Genomic DNA, 16416 nt, shown 5'->3' on the forward strand with positions numbered 1-16416 from the left:
TAAAGACTTTCCATTTAAACATTTGTGTTGTGCACCCTTACTGGTGCTTTGGTTAATGAGACATTGAGCTATTGTGCCTTCCTAGGAAAACATTATCCTATAAGGCTTCCAAGAGAAAAGACAATGTAACTATGAGCCAGGTTTAATTGTTGATCATTTGAAATGGGAATGTATGCTCTTAAATAGCTCATGGATCTTGTTTTGTCAAGTGTATCTCCTTAGCATCAATTTTACTCGAGTTGGCACCTCAAAAGATGTTCATCATTTCAAAATAAACGTGTCTTTTTGCTTGGCTTGTATGATCTATCAGTCAAGAAACCTTTTCAGAACTTAAATGCCATCCTCTAAGTGTTGGTCCCTTAGATTTTTGAAACATTTCATTTTGGGACTTTAAGCCAAAAACAGACTACTGTTTCATGTTGCTGTCACTTCTTCTCACCTGGGGAAGGAGACTTTAGGGGTTCTCAAGTTAGGATCCTTATCTAGTATTCAGAAAGAAATCCTGCAGAAAACACTTCCATGCTTTTCCATCTTTTCAATTTTAATGACCTATGCAATTTGCAATGCTTTGTGTTGTAAAACGTCTATCCTGCACCAAGGGTATAAAAGATAGGTGTTATGTGCGGTTGTGCAGCATTAGAAGTCTACTAAGAACCCTTCTATGCGATTGCTAATTGCTTTTAAAAAATTCAAGTCTGATGACAAGTTGGGGAGCACCTCCTATAGCAGGAATCCCAACAGTTGCCAAGCCCATTCTCCCGTGTTCCCCAAAGACTGACCCTGGAAAACAAGGATCTCCAGTGCCTTCAACGAACCTGAACCTGCACCTAGGACTAGAACCACACCTCAGATTCTTGACTCAAACGAGGACTGACTCAAACGAGGACTCGTCACAACACTTCTGGCCTGTAAAGGACACATTAACCATACTCGCCAAGTACCTTTCCTGGGGATTGGCCACAAAAGGAGCCTCAGCTCGATGAAAAGGAAGGGGAAAAGGAAAAGAGCACCATGCTTTGACTGAGGTACCCTCCTAAGCAGGCCCAGCAGTTAGCAGCACTACTGTGTTTGAGAGTGCTCAACACCAAACACAGGCCATAATATCACCCACTGTTCTAAGTCTACGCAACCCATTCAATAAAAGGTGCAGACTCCCCTTTGATGAGGCCGTTTCAGAAGAGATTAAGCATTTCCTATTCTAAGGAAAAGGAAAGTCAACACCATCGCAGCACCACCACACCACAACTGTTCTCACTGCACTCTGTTTTTTTTTTTTTTTTTTAAACCGTTTATTACAAAATTCAAAAAATATACAAAGATGGGCCTACAACCTTCAGGCCGGCCGCTAGCAAGCAGGAGGAGCATGTGATACAAACAATAGCGCGCCTGCCGCGGCAAAGGGAAATGCACAGGAGTTAGAAGCGATGGTAGCCACACCATCCGGGCCCACATAACGGTTTCATTTTAATATAAATAACAACAAAAAAACAAATCCACAAGGCAACCCACAATCGGAAACAGCAGCATGTGCTCCCCTAGCGGGGGGACCCTACCAATCCATAGGAGTATCAAGGGGGGGAAAAAGGTCAAGACTGGTATTAGGTGGACTCAGTGCCCGGAACCGGGGAGATAAACTGGCTAAGGGGACGGGGCCGGTGACGGATCGGGCAATAACGGCGGGGTACAGATTCCCCCGCGGTAGGCGTTCCAGGGGCCCCATACGTTCACCCATGTCCCAGGCTTACCTCTCGCAACATACACCACCTTTTCCCGAAACATGCACCAATCCATGTTATCCTTCCATGCCGAGACAGTCGGCGACCTCTGGGAACCCCACAGTTGAGCAATGTCGCGTTTGGCCACCATATATCCCAGAGTCACCCACCGCGTCTGCGGCACCGAGTAGTCAGTTGGCTCCCACACATTCGACAGGCATCTCCTCGCTTCGGGCAGCAGCGACACACGCGTAACCACCCGCAGGACCTCATGCACACCACGCCAGAATCGCTCCACCTCCGGGCATTCCCACAAAATATGGAGAAAGGTCCCCAAAGAACCACACCCACGCTTACACAACCCGTCCACAGCATAGCCCATACGCAGTAGCCTTGGCCCCGTAACATAGACCCTATGGAGTATCTTGAGCTGGACGAAGCGAAGGCGGGCCGGTATGGCCACCACTTTCGGGGAGGCCACCGCCGATACCCAGTCCTCGTCATCCAGCTCCAATCCATCGGCCACCCATGCCTCACGAAGGTTAGTCAGCAGTCCCGAGCGGTCATTGATAAGTTTTTTATAGATTAATGAAATCGTGCTGTCCGGTACATGTCCATCTAGCACTCTATCCTCCAGAGGGGAATACTCAGGGATGGAGGCAACGTCCGGGAATACGGAGCATAGCGCATGACGGATCTGCATATACCGAAAGTACTCCCTGTCCTGCAACTGGAATTCTGTCTGTAGCATCTCGAACATTTTGAATCCCCCCCTCGTCCAGAGATCACCCACCCTGCTGATGCCTATCATGTCCCACTTTTCAAAGCCCTTCGAGGTCCACAGGGAGCCCAACTGCTCAGATGCGTATCGTGGCGACGCCCGGGTCAAACGATCTTTCCACCCCATCGCCACATTAGCCGCGTGCCACACTCGTACCATGACACGCGTGGGGCCCGTCAGACGTGCGTCAAGCGAGCTGGAGTAAAGCGCTCGGTTATAATCACCACCCGGCAGTAACATCTTATCCATTTCAAAGGCCGGGTTTAGAGCGGGCCCGTACAGGCCGTGATTAATCGCAGCCAGCTGGGATGCCCAATAATACCGTTTGATATCCGGTAGGGCAATCCCCCCGTCATACCACGGGAGCGTCAGCTTCGCCAGGGCGATACGCGGTCTACCTTCCCAGAACAGTCGGCGCTGCAAACTCTCCACCTCGCGAAAGTAGCGCGCCAGGACGACGTCCATTGTGTTCTGCAGAGCGTACAGGAAACGCGGCAGCGACATCATCTTAAACAATGCCGCCCGGCCGAGCGGCGAGAGCGGCAAGCGCCTCCAACGCGCAACATCCTCCTTCAGGCGCTGGAGGGGGGGAAGCAAGTTCTGACTATATCGGGCCTCCGCGTCCAGGGTAATGAAGACACCCAGGTACCGAAATCCCCGCGGGGCGATCTGGATAGGACAGCCTCGCGGAAGGATAGGATCCTCCCCAGAGAGAACATAGACGCACGATTTAGCCCAGTTGATGACAAGGCCGGAGTTAAGACCAAATGAATGCAATACATCAACCAGTACTATCAGTGATTTACGTGGGGAAGCCAGGTACAGGAGAATATCGTCAGCGTATAGAGATACGCGGTCCTCATACTCGGGAGTCCAGCGGAGACCACGAATAGAAGGTTCCCACCGCAGCCACTCCGCCAGGGGCTCCAAGGCGAGCGCGAAAAGGAGCGGCGATAACGGGCAGCCCTGCCGCGTGCCCCTGCCCAGCTCGAACGAAGCCGACACTCTACCGTTCACCACCACCTGCGCCAGCGGGCCAGAGTACAACAATTTTACCCAACTGATGAATCCTGGGCCAAACCCAAACTTCGCGAGCGTCGCCCAAATATAAGGCCATTCAAGCGTGTCAAACGCCATAGTGGCGTCCAAGGACGCCAAAATGGCCGGCTCTCGTATGAACGGGACACGTGCGAGCACCCCATGCAAACGCCGCAGGTTAAGCGCTGTATTGCGATGAGGGATAAAGCAGGACTGATCCTGGTGAATCAAGTCACACACTACGCCGACCAGCCGATTGGCCAACACCTTGGCGAGGATTTTGGGCTCCGCATTCAATAGCGAAATAGGCCGATAGGATGTGACCCGGTCCCGTGGTCTCCCCTCCTTATGGATAACCACGATAGTAGCTAGACGCTGGTCTAGCGGGAGGGAACCCGCCGAGTGGGCCGTGAGGAACATAGCACGGAGATGCGGCGCCAGCGTATCCGGTCGCAGTTTATACAACTCGATGGGAAGACCATTAGGACCCATGGCCTTGCCGGAAGCGACCGAACGTATGGCGAGGGCAATTTCTTCGGAAGTTGGAGCGGCGTCCAACGACACTCTGTCCTCCTCCGAAAGGGAAGGCAGCGCGATATCCCTGAGCAGGGCGTGGGAATCCTCTTCGGAGCGGGAGGACACCGGGGAATACACCCCACGGAAATAGTCTGCAAAGCAGGAGACAATTTCTTCTGGTTCAGTGACACACACACCATTCTGTTTCTCAATCAACGGGACAACTCGACTCGCTCTTTCCTTTTTGTCCAGCCACGCAATCAATTTACCAGCCTTATCACCCACATCATACAGTCTCCCCTGTTGCTCTCTACTGAGGCCCCTGGCCGCCTCCGTGACGAGGGCCTTATAAGCCGCTTGCTTGAGTCGGAGAACATGTAATTTGTCATCCGTCACCCCACATTCTAGATCACCCTCCAACTCGGTTATCTCAGCTTCAACACGGGTCACCTCCTCCCGCTCGCGCCTCCGGGAATGGGAAATAAGGGACAAGGCCTCTCCCCTGAGTACCGCCTTGAACGCCTCCCACAATGAGACCGCCGATGACACAGACCCCACATTCTCGTCAAAGTAGCGCTTAAGGGATTTAACCAGCTCTGCGCGAATGGTGGGGTCACGCAGGTACCAGGGATTAATCGGGACCACCCTCCCCTCTCCCCTCGGAAGAATATCAAAGTGCAACAAGAGCGGGGAGTGGTCCGAAATACCCCGTGCCAAATGGCGCACCTCCCCTATCCTCCCAACGTGCGCCGCCGGAACCAGGACATAATCTAGCCGTGAGAGACTACCATGAGCCCCTGAATGGAAGGTGTACTGTAGCTGCGTGGGATGTTTCAAACGCCAACAATCCACCAGCCCCAAGGTATCCAAGAGGCCAGACAACCACGCCTGGGCGCGGGGGAGATCCCTAGGGGGGTGACGATCCACAGTTCCGGAAACCACAGCATTAAAATCCCCCCCACCACTAGAATCCCCTCCGGAAGGCCAAGGAGGAGGCGCCCCAGATCCGCAAAGGTGGTCGTCTGCAGCCCCGGCGGGACATAAACAGACACGAAAACGACCACTCTGCCCTCCATTCTACCCACCAAAACCGTGTAACGTCCCCTGTCGTCATGGTGCACCTCATCAATCTTCAACGGGAGCGAGTTCTTAACCATAATGCCCACACCCCTTGAACCAGACGTGAAGCCCGAATGGGCCACAAGGCGGTAGCCCCGTCGATTCATGGCACAAAAGGAGTTGCCAATGAGGTGCGTCTCCTGCAGAAAAACTATATTGGGCGAAATTCGCTTCAAGAACTGCAGGACCACACCTCGTTTTATCCTGTCCCCCAATCCATTAACATTCCAGGACAACAGACTCAGTCCCCTACCCCCCATCATAAACAGAAGCCATCACTCGTCCCCCAGAGAGCACTTTAGAAATAACACAACGATGCTTTTGCCTTGTGGTAGAAACGAACACCCCACCCCAACCCACCCACCCCAACAAAACTCCCCCCTCCCTGCACCCCTGCATGAGCCCAGACAGCCCCCCCAACTTGCAGTGTGCCTGTCGCCCCTATATAATGAAACTAGCTAGACCCCCTAGAGGAGGAAAGAGTACCCCTTCTAGACCCCACACAACCTCCAAGGGAGGGGAAAGAACAAAGACAGAAGCTTGGTCGAAAGTGGCATCATAGTCGTCCAGAGTGAGGCCCAATATCAACCCCTCAGTCCCGATCCAGTGGGCCGTCTCCTCCCGCCGCCCCCCCCCCCCCACCATCTCGAGCACTACCCCCAGACAGAGTGTCCAGCCAGTCCCCGGCCGCTTCGGGACGATCAAAAAAGTGCGTGCGACCATCCACCTCTACCCGCAGCTTGGCCGGGAAGAGCATGGCATATTTTAAGTTCATGTCCCGGAACCGGCGCTTAACACCCAGGAAACTCAGTCTCTGTTTCTGGACCGCTTGAGTGAAATCGGGATAAAAGTTCACCTCCATATTTTCCAGCTTAATCGGCCCTTGCAGTCTGGAGGCTTGCAAGATCGCGTCCCTGTCCCGAAAGTTAAAAATCCGGGCAATGAGAGGCCGCGGAGGGGCTCCGACCTTCGGCCTTCCCCCGGGAACTCTGTGGGCCCTCTCCACGGCAAAGAATTTACTCAGTCCCCGAGGCTGGAGATGGGTAGCGATCAGGTCCTCTACAAAAAGATCCGCCGCCGCTTCCTCCCGTCCCTCGGGTACTCCGATGATGCGGATGTTATTCCTCCGGGCCCGACTCTCGGAATCCTCCAGGCGCCGATCCATAAGCGCACTCGCCTGACGAAGTCGGTGCACCTCCGTTTGGAGGGCCGCCACCTCAGTCGTGAGGCCCGACGCGGTTCGGGCCATAGAATCAACCCGGTCGTTGGTCTTGGAGAGATCAGCCCTCACCAGGCCGACATCCACGAGGACCGCGTCGATCTTATGCGCCAAGGTGTCGAACCGCTGGCCCACCGAGGCCTTCATCTCAGCAATGGCGCCCATGACGTCTTGCAGAGTCAGATCTGTGGGCAAATCCGGGGCATCAGGGGGGCCCTCAGAGGACTTGTGCGGTCCGCCGGGAGATCCCTTCTGGAGGGTATAGCGGTCCATGCTGTTGGCCTGATGTACGGCGCCACGCCGGGTCGACTTGGTCTTCGACCGATCTCCGTCTTGTTTTGTGGCCATCGCCACGGGTCACACACCCGCACCAGCTACGCCGTAGAGGGCAGGCAATCAAGGCCACGAGCTCCGGGGGGGCCACCCCAGGTCGACGGGTTGGGTCACAGCCGGCAGACAGGCAGGTTCTCCCGGCGAGGCCACACCAACACAAAGAGCTCCGCGATCTCACTTGCAGAGACGGCAAGGGGGTGCGAAAGTGAAAGCGAAAGTGTGGGGTACGCGATTCGCCAGGCCCGTCCCGCCGTTGTTGTTCACTTTGCCACTGGATCACCCCCGAGCGCAAATCCGGGGTCCGGCGAGAAGTAGGCCGCAAACTTCAATCGGTGCCCACTCCGGTACCCGAAGTCCGATTCGAGAACGGGAAACGGGCACCACCTCAACTCAGGCTCACCGACACAGTCCCCTCAACCGAGGCAGGATGAAGACAGGATAAACGTAGGAGGTTGCGGAGGTCCTCGGGAGCCTCGCACCTACGCGGCCATCTTGGTTGCGCGCTAGGCTCCTCCCTCACTGCACTCTGTTGATTCCAACTGCGAAGAGGGCCCTCTAGGCAGACCCATATCAGCCTCTGGGTCAACAGAACAAAAGTACAATGCTTGGAGTGATCACATGGTTGGTGCCAAGGATGACCCCTCTCTAGACCCCATACCCTGTTTAATCTTATCTGTCTGTCAATATCTCTGTGTATTACACACTTACAATGAGAGCTGTCGCACAAAATGTACAAGAGGAGGAGAATTATTTCATCCTAGAAATACTTCATATGACTTTGAGCAGTACCCATTTCTTGCCCATGTTAAAATTAATGCTTGAGTGCTTGGTGGAGAACTTTAAGGACCCAATAAAAGTTAGTGAAGTTAAACCACCAGTGGAGAAAAATTCAAACCTGCCCTTACAGAGACCCCCTGTTCATTTATTACCTTATGCCCCAGACTAGCTACTAATACAAACAGCCTGAAAAAGGGCTCTTCATAAGATACAGGGGTGCTGCACCCTTCTGATGAAGAAAGAAGTTGAATGCTGGAGCAAAGTGAGTAGCTCTAGGTGCAGGAACGCAATGGGATTTTGCCAATTCCATAACCTTATTGGCACACGATGACTGGCACCAGCGGGAAGAGCAGCAAGAACTCTTGCAGCATCTCCCTCATTTGCACCACAGAAGGGCAAAGAAGATTTTGCAGGAGGCACAAACATTATCTCAAATGCCAGCATTAGGTGCGCCTCGGATGTGGTGGAAAGCCCTCCAAGCAAATCAAAACAAGTATCCTCCTGCTTCATCATGCTTGGCAATGGATCTGTCGCTTCTAGCTAGAGATTCAGCAACATCTCTTATTCCTACCCTTTGATGGCCTGGGCCTATTTGAATTTGAAGTTGATGAGATGTTACAAAAAGTAAAAAAGGACACAGCGAAAGCGATAGGTGACCTGCAATATCAACAGCAAAATATGGCTATTTGGTAGACACAACCCCGTCTAGCACTTAAAGCCAAGGCCTACACTCCAAGCCAACTGTTCCAAACAGAGCAGTCCTTTCAAGAAAGCCAGCAGCAGTTCATGCAGGGACATTACTCCTGAGGGTCTTTCTGCAACCGTGACTGCTCAAGGCAAGAGGTAGCCATGGAAGAGACACTTCTGCCACCAAACAGTGACCTTCCCCAAATCCCCCCGACCAGCCACCATCTGTCAGGGGACAACTGAAATTGTGCCTCCCCGATAGAAAGGCATAACCTCGGTTCAATGGGTTCTGGCCACCGTCAACGATGGTTGCCTGAAACCCATTCCACCACTCTAAATCAACCATCTCAACAAAATCAAACTCTTGTTAGAAGAGGTGCAAGCCCTTCTTCTGAAGAACACAACAGAAATAGTATCAGTGCACCAGTGGGGGCAGGGGGTGTACTACTTGTACTTTCTAAATCCCAAAAAGGACGAAACCTTGTAGCCAATTCCTCTTGCAATGATCAGCCCCTACATCACAACCAACCACTTATAGTGATAACGATTGAGGACATCAATCTACTTCTGATAAGAGGGGACTATAAAGCGAGACTAGATATCGGGGACGACTGCTTCCGCATCACCAGGCTCATCACCAGTACCTGAGGTTGTAGTAAGAGCAACACATTACCAATTCACAGTTGTACCTTCCAGTGTCACTGCAGCCCCACAAGTGTTTACCAAATATCTAGCGGTAATGGCAGTGCGTTTATAACACAGCCAGATTCATGTGTTGCCTTACTAGAATACCTCTCCAATAAAAGGGGGCGAGTCAAGTGCAATGCCTCACCCACACTAAACAGAGGATATTCCTTCTCCAACAATTGGACTTCCCAGTAAATGTCAAAAAGTCTTGCATGTGTCATGAACAGACCCAGGCATTTCTAGGAGTCTCACTCAATAGAGTAACAGGGAAAGCCTACTCCAACAATGAAAGAGTGGTAGACTTCTTGTCCTCTGGCAGTGAGAATATAATGAAGCTGTTGGGAATAATGACGACATGTATTGCTCGAGTCCCAAACTCAGGGATACACATGGACCTTCTACAGGAATGTCTTTTCAGATAATGGTCTTAAGCGACTGGGACCTCGGAGGATCTAGTGTTGGAGCTCAATGTTCAGCACAAACTACAATGATAGAGCAAGGGCAATTTGTTACCTGGTAGACCATTGTGTACTTGAAAAACAGAGAGCATTGCCCATCTTCAAAATTCCTGTTGTTAAGGTTTCATGGAAGGTTTTAGGAGTAGTCCCTCACAGGCTACCCCTAGTAACTTCCTGGAAAAATAATATTGCCCTCTCCAGGCTCTCTCTTACCCATATATGAATGTTTTCCATTTGTCTGAATCTCAGTAGGTTTCTTTCTGCCATATTAATACTGATCTATTTAGTGGAGAGAACATAGAACCAAAAAGGGTGCTGAAGAAGGACGTACTTGGATGATGGAACGAAAAATGCGCTTGCTCTGAGAAAATGCTCATGGCCAACATTATGATCCCCACTTAGAAAAGAAGAAGCAGCTGTTATCTTTCTCGGGTTTCCTCTGTACATAAGGATCTTTCCGTGAGCAAGATGTTAACCTTCCCTCTTTACTTGTGTGTCCCAACTATCATCTTTTTTAATTGCTTCCATGATTTACTCCACTTGATTCGAACTACTCTCTTATTACATGTACGAGGGAGAGTTACTCAAAATGTACTTTCCCTTTCTAGGGGCTTCCTCTTTGGAAAGAAGGATAGCCTGTAGGATTGCTCTTTGGGTTAAATGCTCGCCACTGAAGTGAGCTATGCCATGCCGGTTTGAAGTTCAAATCCCTAGAAACTCAACTCAGCTTTCCAACCTTTTGGGAGTCACTTAATTGGTTTATGATACTACCTGTCATTTAGAGCACTTATAGACTGCAAACATTGATATGAAATAATATATAGACAAACAAGTATTATTCTTTATTAATAGCATGGTTGCCTAAGTAAACTGCTAAGTCTTGGGATGCGTAGTTTTGGATAAATAACCTGCTCCCTCTCATGTATCCCCTTGTTTACTCTGCATTTGCAATCACCGGTTGTCTGTAAGTGATTTTTATTAAGGGTGTGTGAAATTTATGTAATTTGCTTTTGCATAGCTACACAAAACTTTAGCAAAATCTACAAAATACATATCTATAATTTTTAATGTGAGGAAGCATTTCTAGCTTAAATAATGCTGTAAAAAAAATACCTCGAACAATAGCTACTCTCGTTCTGTTGTTACCGTGTGTTCGTATTTAACTTTTATCGCAAATGGCACATAATGACGCAATGTGACATAATTTGGGGAATTTTGTGTGACAAGTATAATGTGAAATTCCTGGAATTATGCCGGTGTAATTTAAATTCCGCCCAGGCCTACTTTTTATTGCCTTTGCGCGGCATTAAAAATGCCCAGCATATTAATTAATTGCAAGGAAATCTCTTTTATATTAGCAGCAGGTGCATAGTGTAACATTTTTGATACAGGTGACTTAACAGGACTCTGACATTGGGTCAATGATGACGTTAGACAATTTTTACGTATTTAATCGATTTGTAAAAATGATAAACTATGTAATGATGAATTAGACTGTTGTGCATCAGAGACTAACATTCCATCTTCTTGTTTCATTCAGGATAACCGAAATCTGAAAGAGCAGAATGATGAGTTGAATGGCCAGATAATCAATCTCAGCATTCAAGGAGCGAAACATCTCTTCTCCACGTCCTTTTCAGATTCCCTTGCTGCAGAGATCAGCTCTGTGTCTAGAGATGAAGTAAGGAGCATTGCCACCTTCTACCTTAAGTGAATGAAAAATCTTTTATCTTTTATACTTTGCTAATGCAGTCAGGTGTCCCTGTAGCTATATCGGACAGGCAGACCCTCCACTGCTGTAGTTCTTGCAATGGCAAGTCATAGTGATGGATCATCATTGTAACTGTCTATCTCTACTTTTCCCTCCACAGCTCATGGAGGCTATTCACAAACAGGAGGAAATCAACCTCCGCCTTCAGGACTACATTGACAGAATTATTGTAGCAATTATGGAGACCAATCCATCCATATTGGAAGTGAAGTAAGTGTACATCACATGAGCTACGTATCGCAAAACCCTGTTGTGTGTTTTATTCTGTGGCTAAGAAAAGTTACTATTATTTTATATTTGCAGGTTGGAATAACCTCCAGACCTCAGATTCTTTCCCCCCCCACGTGCCTGAATATTTCTACCCAAGTCGCCCCCTAAGGTATTTAGGGGAGAAAGTGGATATTGTTGGTCGCAATAATGGGCTGGAGCCCACAGGATACTCTGCTGATGAAACCTTCAACCAGGGTGAGGTGGATAGCACTCCGGGAACTTGTTGCACTCCAACTGAAAATCCCTGCAGTCCTGTGCCGCTGTTGGAGCTGCGTCATTAGATTCGGATGTCTTCCTGTTGCGTTCATATATTTTGTCGGACTGGTGCTGCTGCTAATCTATGACCCGTTAGTCCTACTGGCATTAGTGTGTGGCCTCAGGAGGTCCCTAAAGAGGAAACAGCGGGTCAACGGTGATGAAGAAACAGTGTGAAAATGATTGTATATTTTGAATAGTGTTCCTAGGCTCTGACATGAACTTGTTCTGCATTCAAAACAAATGAACCAACCCAATATTAACAATGATGATAAAAGTGTTGGAAAAATTCCGATGGGAAAGGTCAACATAATGATAAGCTGAGTTCAATTTATGGTAGCATTCAGAAATCAAGCAACTCTCAGGTGGAGAGTGGGAGTGGCAAAGAATAACAGGAAATTGTGGAAATCAAATTTTATATTACAGGTAGGCTGGCTTTCAAGCGCACAAAAAGTATATGATGGGTATGGCACTGAGTATGCTTTCACGAAGAGCTGCGTGCTTCATAGTATGGCACAGATTTGTGGTTCTAGCACTGCAATATACACCAAGGCTCTTTGGAATGTGAATTCTACTGAAGTTGTAATTGCACAAATTGCACACCTGACTAGTATCAGATTCACCCATTGGCACTTTGCATATGGAACAAGTTATCATGACAGTTGTGTGTTTATATCCTGAATAAGATTTAAGTTGAAACGGGATTGTTACTGTTTGAGCATGGCAGACTACTCACTTCCTGTCGTACTAATGTGTCACCGGGTGCTCACTAGCTACAGTCCTCCAAAGGTCCTCCAACTTAGCCTGCAATAAGATCAGTAAACTCCCGGTGTGAAGCCTGGTTGTTAAGGTCACATGCCTAAGGACCTCCAAGCTGGTATGTCTCCCTAATGAGATAGTGGAGATATCTCATTGCTAAGTGTTTTGGTTCATAGCATTACCTTGCCTCGTAATCTTCCAGGAATGGTCTGACTTGTAAAATTATGAACCTCTCTGTTGCATTGAAATGGACTGTTATTGAGGCAACTGGTTCCTCGCCTCCAGACACTCCAAGTGTTGCAATTGTGAAAGACCCACAAGGCTTCTTTGGAACTGGTCATTATTTTGATGATGAGGTCACTGAAAATCAGTCTAAAAGGCTCATCGTCCCTGTTTGAATAGGTCAGAGAAGCTATTGCTGCAGGTCTATCAAGTTATTCCTTTGGGGCTCATCTGCAAATAGTGACGTTCCTTGTTGAAGCACTTCAACTGGGTATGGAGGCTTCTGCTAAACAACATGTTCATGAGATGCTTTTTCCTCAGTGATACAGCAGGTGGCAGAGTAGAGGTATCACCGAATTCCCAGATCATTTCCGTAACCGGCATCGTTCAGGAGCCCCTGTAAATTCGCAGTTCTGTTACCGACACTACCTTAAAATCCGTAAGTGTTGATATTGTTCATATGTTAAGCGGCTCTATGACAATGGGTTATGGCACGCATTTTGTTCTGAATCTCCCTTATGATGCGATGGGTCGACACAGGGGTTGTGAAGTAGCCTCATGTTCACATCTGTAATTTCCCAGAATAGAGGTGTTGACTCCACCTTCAGGTTCTCTCCTTCATACATCTACTACAGAGCATATTACCTGAAGGCTTCAACTAGAAAATGCATGTTCAAACGAAGGAGGCGCCGACATCATGTTGAATTTTTTACAAAAAAGTGAAGGGGTGTGAAGATAACAGTAGGTGCATTGAGTCCGGATTCAATTTTATCATGAGAATTCTCAAAGTTGTATCACAAGAAGAGGAAAATCATATGATTATTAGAAGGCCAGCTCCCCAAACTTAAAACCTGTTTTTCCCTTTTACTCTGGTCTCCAGAATGTCAGACGTAGCCATACACAGTGTACATTTTCTGGCGTGTGTGTGTATAAATCGGTGTATATTTGGACAGATTTTTCTATCTTGTAGAGTAGGTATTTTTTATAGAATGATGGCTGATCTAAAAGCTTTTTGGAAATACCGTAAAAGAAAAATCTTTATCGCTGTGCGTGTACATATATAAATGTATGATATAATATATATATATTTAGAAGATCTACTTGCCTTTCCAAACTTGTCTGCGTTCCCTGGTACTCGTTCAGCCAAGGAACAGGGTCTACTCTAATGTGCCTAGGGGCATGTTTGTGCAGTGAGATTTTATATCTGTGCTGTGAGATTTTACAGTCTAAAATGTCCTTGCACTATTTTAATGCACGGCTCCTCAGGTTCTGCTGGCCAAGAACTCCCCCTCAGCCCCTTGATGGAATAAACACCTTTTTAAGGTGGGGGAGATTGCGAGGAGGCATGGTGGAAAAGATTGGTGCTTCAGAAAAGCCTGCAAAGAGGAACCTCAGTCATTGTGTGGGGTTGAGATCAGACAAGATTATGAAATTATTCTTTACTAATGCTGATTTTGATGACTTGGGGGCCTTGCATGGGAAGAAGATTAGCAATCTTGAGGGGGCTAGGAGATACTGTTGCATTACTGAGCAGTTGAATATGTTTATAAGCCCTGCTGAGTGGTACGATAGCAGAAGGGGATTCTGTTATCGATGAAAAGATACCATGCTAGTGGAGCCTCTCAATGACGAGAAGAATACTGAGCACAAGAGGGATATCCAAATAGAGAAGCGAGCCAAGCGTTATATGAAGGAAAATGTCTTAAGGATTCTAAATACGACCTTGTCTGAAGTGTATGAAATGATATATTCATGAATGATCAAAATTAAAAATTTGCAATGATTTTGCTTGGTGTACCTTGTTATTTGTAAGCTTAACTAATGTAAAAAAAACAATCAAAGTCTTAATTATTGTATTTCAAACACAGGAGGCGTAAGATCACGTTGAGTGCAATATATTAACTCACTCACTTGATAGAACAGTTTGGGTTAGAGCAATAGCCACGAATTCCAGTCTCTGGTCAGTTCAATAAGTGTTTGTTGCTGTTGCCCGCTTCACAGTTTAACATGAGCAGAAAATGTCTTCAATATCCCGAATGGCTATCCGTAAGTTTGACCAATTTTCAATCTTGCTAAAGGGTTTTAGGAAAAAAACAAATCTGTCAGTTTGGTATCATTTATTTAGTACGATCAAGTAGATTATTGAAAGAAAAAGAAAACGAAAGGTGTGATTTGTCCACTATAATAGTTTCTCTCATTTAGACTAATAATGACAGCCAATGATGAACGGCATTACAAAAGATCATTAGTTATAGGAGAGTGGTGAATGCTTACATAAATCTCCTTCTCCCTTCAGTTACACAGTCTTTTTAACTACTCCTTAAATGGCCTATCTTAAAAGAAGCTGCTGTTTTTTTCAATGTTCATGTTGTTGCATGTTGTCTGCACCACATGCTGTTTTTTTGTAAAGGTTTATAGCAAAAATACTATTGTCTCTTCTGGAATCCTTTTTTCTGATTTGGGAGATTTTATGTGAAGCCTGTAAAATAAGAAGAAAAATGAAAGCCAGAGCAATTATTCACAAAGTTTGTATTTTTTTCAAAAATGGTCAATAGATATGCTTGTTTTTAGTGACTCAATCAAAAAAAGACTCATTTTATTGCTTCATGGCTCTCAGCTATAATGATTTATCTCAGAAATTGTATGTTCGAGGCATATGAGCTGCAGGTTGTACACTTTGCATAGATCGCCATCTGGTGTTGGGTTCGGATGTTTGCATTTTGTTTTTGTCTTCGAAGAAGTCTTGTAGTCACGAGGTTGGTGACTCCTTCGGTCGATAGTGCGCATGGGCATCGGTTCCATCGTTAGACTGTTTTTTTTCCGCCATCGGGTTCGGATGTGAGGTGCTAAATTCCCACACTCGGACCTCCATCCTGTTTGTAATCTGTGCCTCTCTCCAGAACATCGAGAGAACGACTGTGAGGCTTGTCTATCCTTCAAGTCCAATAAGACCATCCGGGATTGTTGAGCTCGACTCCACGAGTAGTCCCGAGGCACAGGCTCCATTCCGAACATCTTCCATCCAGGTCCCGTTAGCCTTCCGGAACCAGAACAGGAAGAACAGGTCGCGGACTCCGAAGCAGACGTCGCCGATGCTGAAGATGACATCATCCCGGCTCAAAGGGACGTGAGTACCGAGACCCCCGCCCCACCCACGCCCACACCAAAGGCTCCGGTGACATCTTCGCCTCCGGGCTCAGGTCCACGCCGTACAATGACTTTGAGCGCCCCGCCTCAAGGTCCGCTCCGAAGGAAAAACAAAAGGCTTCCGGCTCAGACTCGAGCCAGCCACCTGGTCCTGAAAAACCATCTTTGGCGCCAAAAACTAAGTCTCCCGAGATGCTGCGCCCTCCTCCGTCGGCATTGGATAAGCATTCGGCACCGAAGCAGCCGGATAAGACCTCGGCACCCAAGCAGCCGGATAATACCTCGGCACCCAAGCAGCCGGATAATACCTTGGCACCCAAACAGCCGGATAAGACCTCTGCACCGAAGACCTCGGAGCCGAAACCATCTAAAGAGAAGCCTTCCATAACTAAGCCTCCCAAGCAAAAACCTCCGGAGCCGAAACAATCCGCACTGAAGGTCTCGGAGCCAGGGAAAGCTTCTATATCGGACACTGTTGTTAAACAGCCAAGACCAGTTTCCAAAGGCAAATCTTCCACGCCAAAGAAAACTATTGATTCCAAGCAAACCACCATCTTTATTCACCCAAAGACTGGTCATATAGTTACTTCGCTACCTACAAAGAGGAAACCAGAACATTTACCACATTCACCGGTTCTTCTAAAGAAAATACACATGGCCAC

The 16416-nt window shown here is 47.8% G+C and overlaps 1 protein-coding gene across 4 annotated transcripts in view; it reads left to right on the forward strand.

Moving 5' to 3' along the window:
• Positions 1 to 14391, forward strand: part of RAB11FIP3 (RAB11 family interacting protein 3) — a 510528-nt gene extending 496137 nt beyond the window's left edge. For 2 of the 4 annotated variants that reach the window (XM_085628392.1, XM_085628394.1), the window contains 3 exons: positions 10871 to 11011; positions 11202 to 11311; positions 11405 to 14391. In XM_085628392.1, coding sequence (XP_085484518.1) covers positions 10871 to 11011; positions 11202 to 11311; positions 11405 to 11414 — 261 coding nt within the window. In that variant the 3' untranslated portion in view covers positions 11415 to 14391. Of the gene's footprint in view, positions 1 to 10870; positions 11012 to 11201; positions 11316 to 11404 lie in introns of those variants that run through there. The other 2 variants (XM_085628393.1, XM_085628395.1) reach the window with 1 other exon arrangement.
• Positions 14392 to 16416: the final 2025 nt, after the last annotated feature.

Source organism: Triturus cristatus, chromosome 10, assembly GCF_964204655.1.
Source record: "Triturus cristatus chromosome 10, aTriCri1.1, whole genome shotgun sequence".
NCBI classification, from domain to species: domain Eukaryota; kingdom Metazoa; phylum Chordata; class Amphibia; order Caudata; family Salamandridae; genus Triturus; species Triturus cristatus.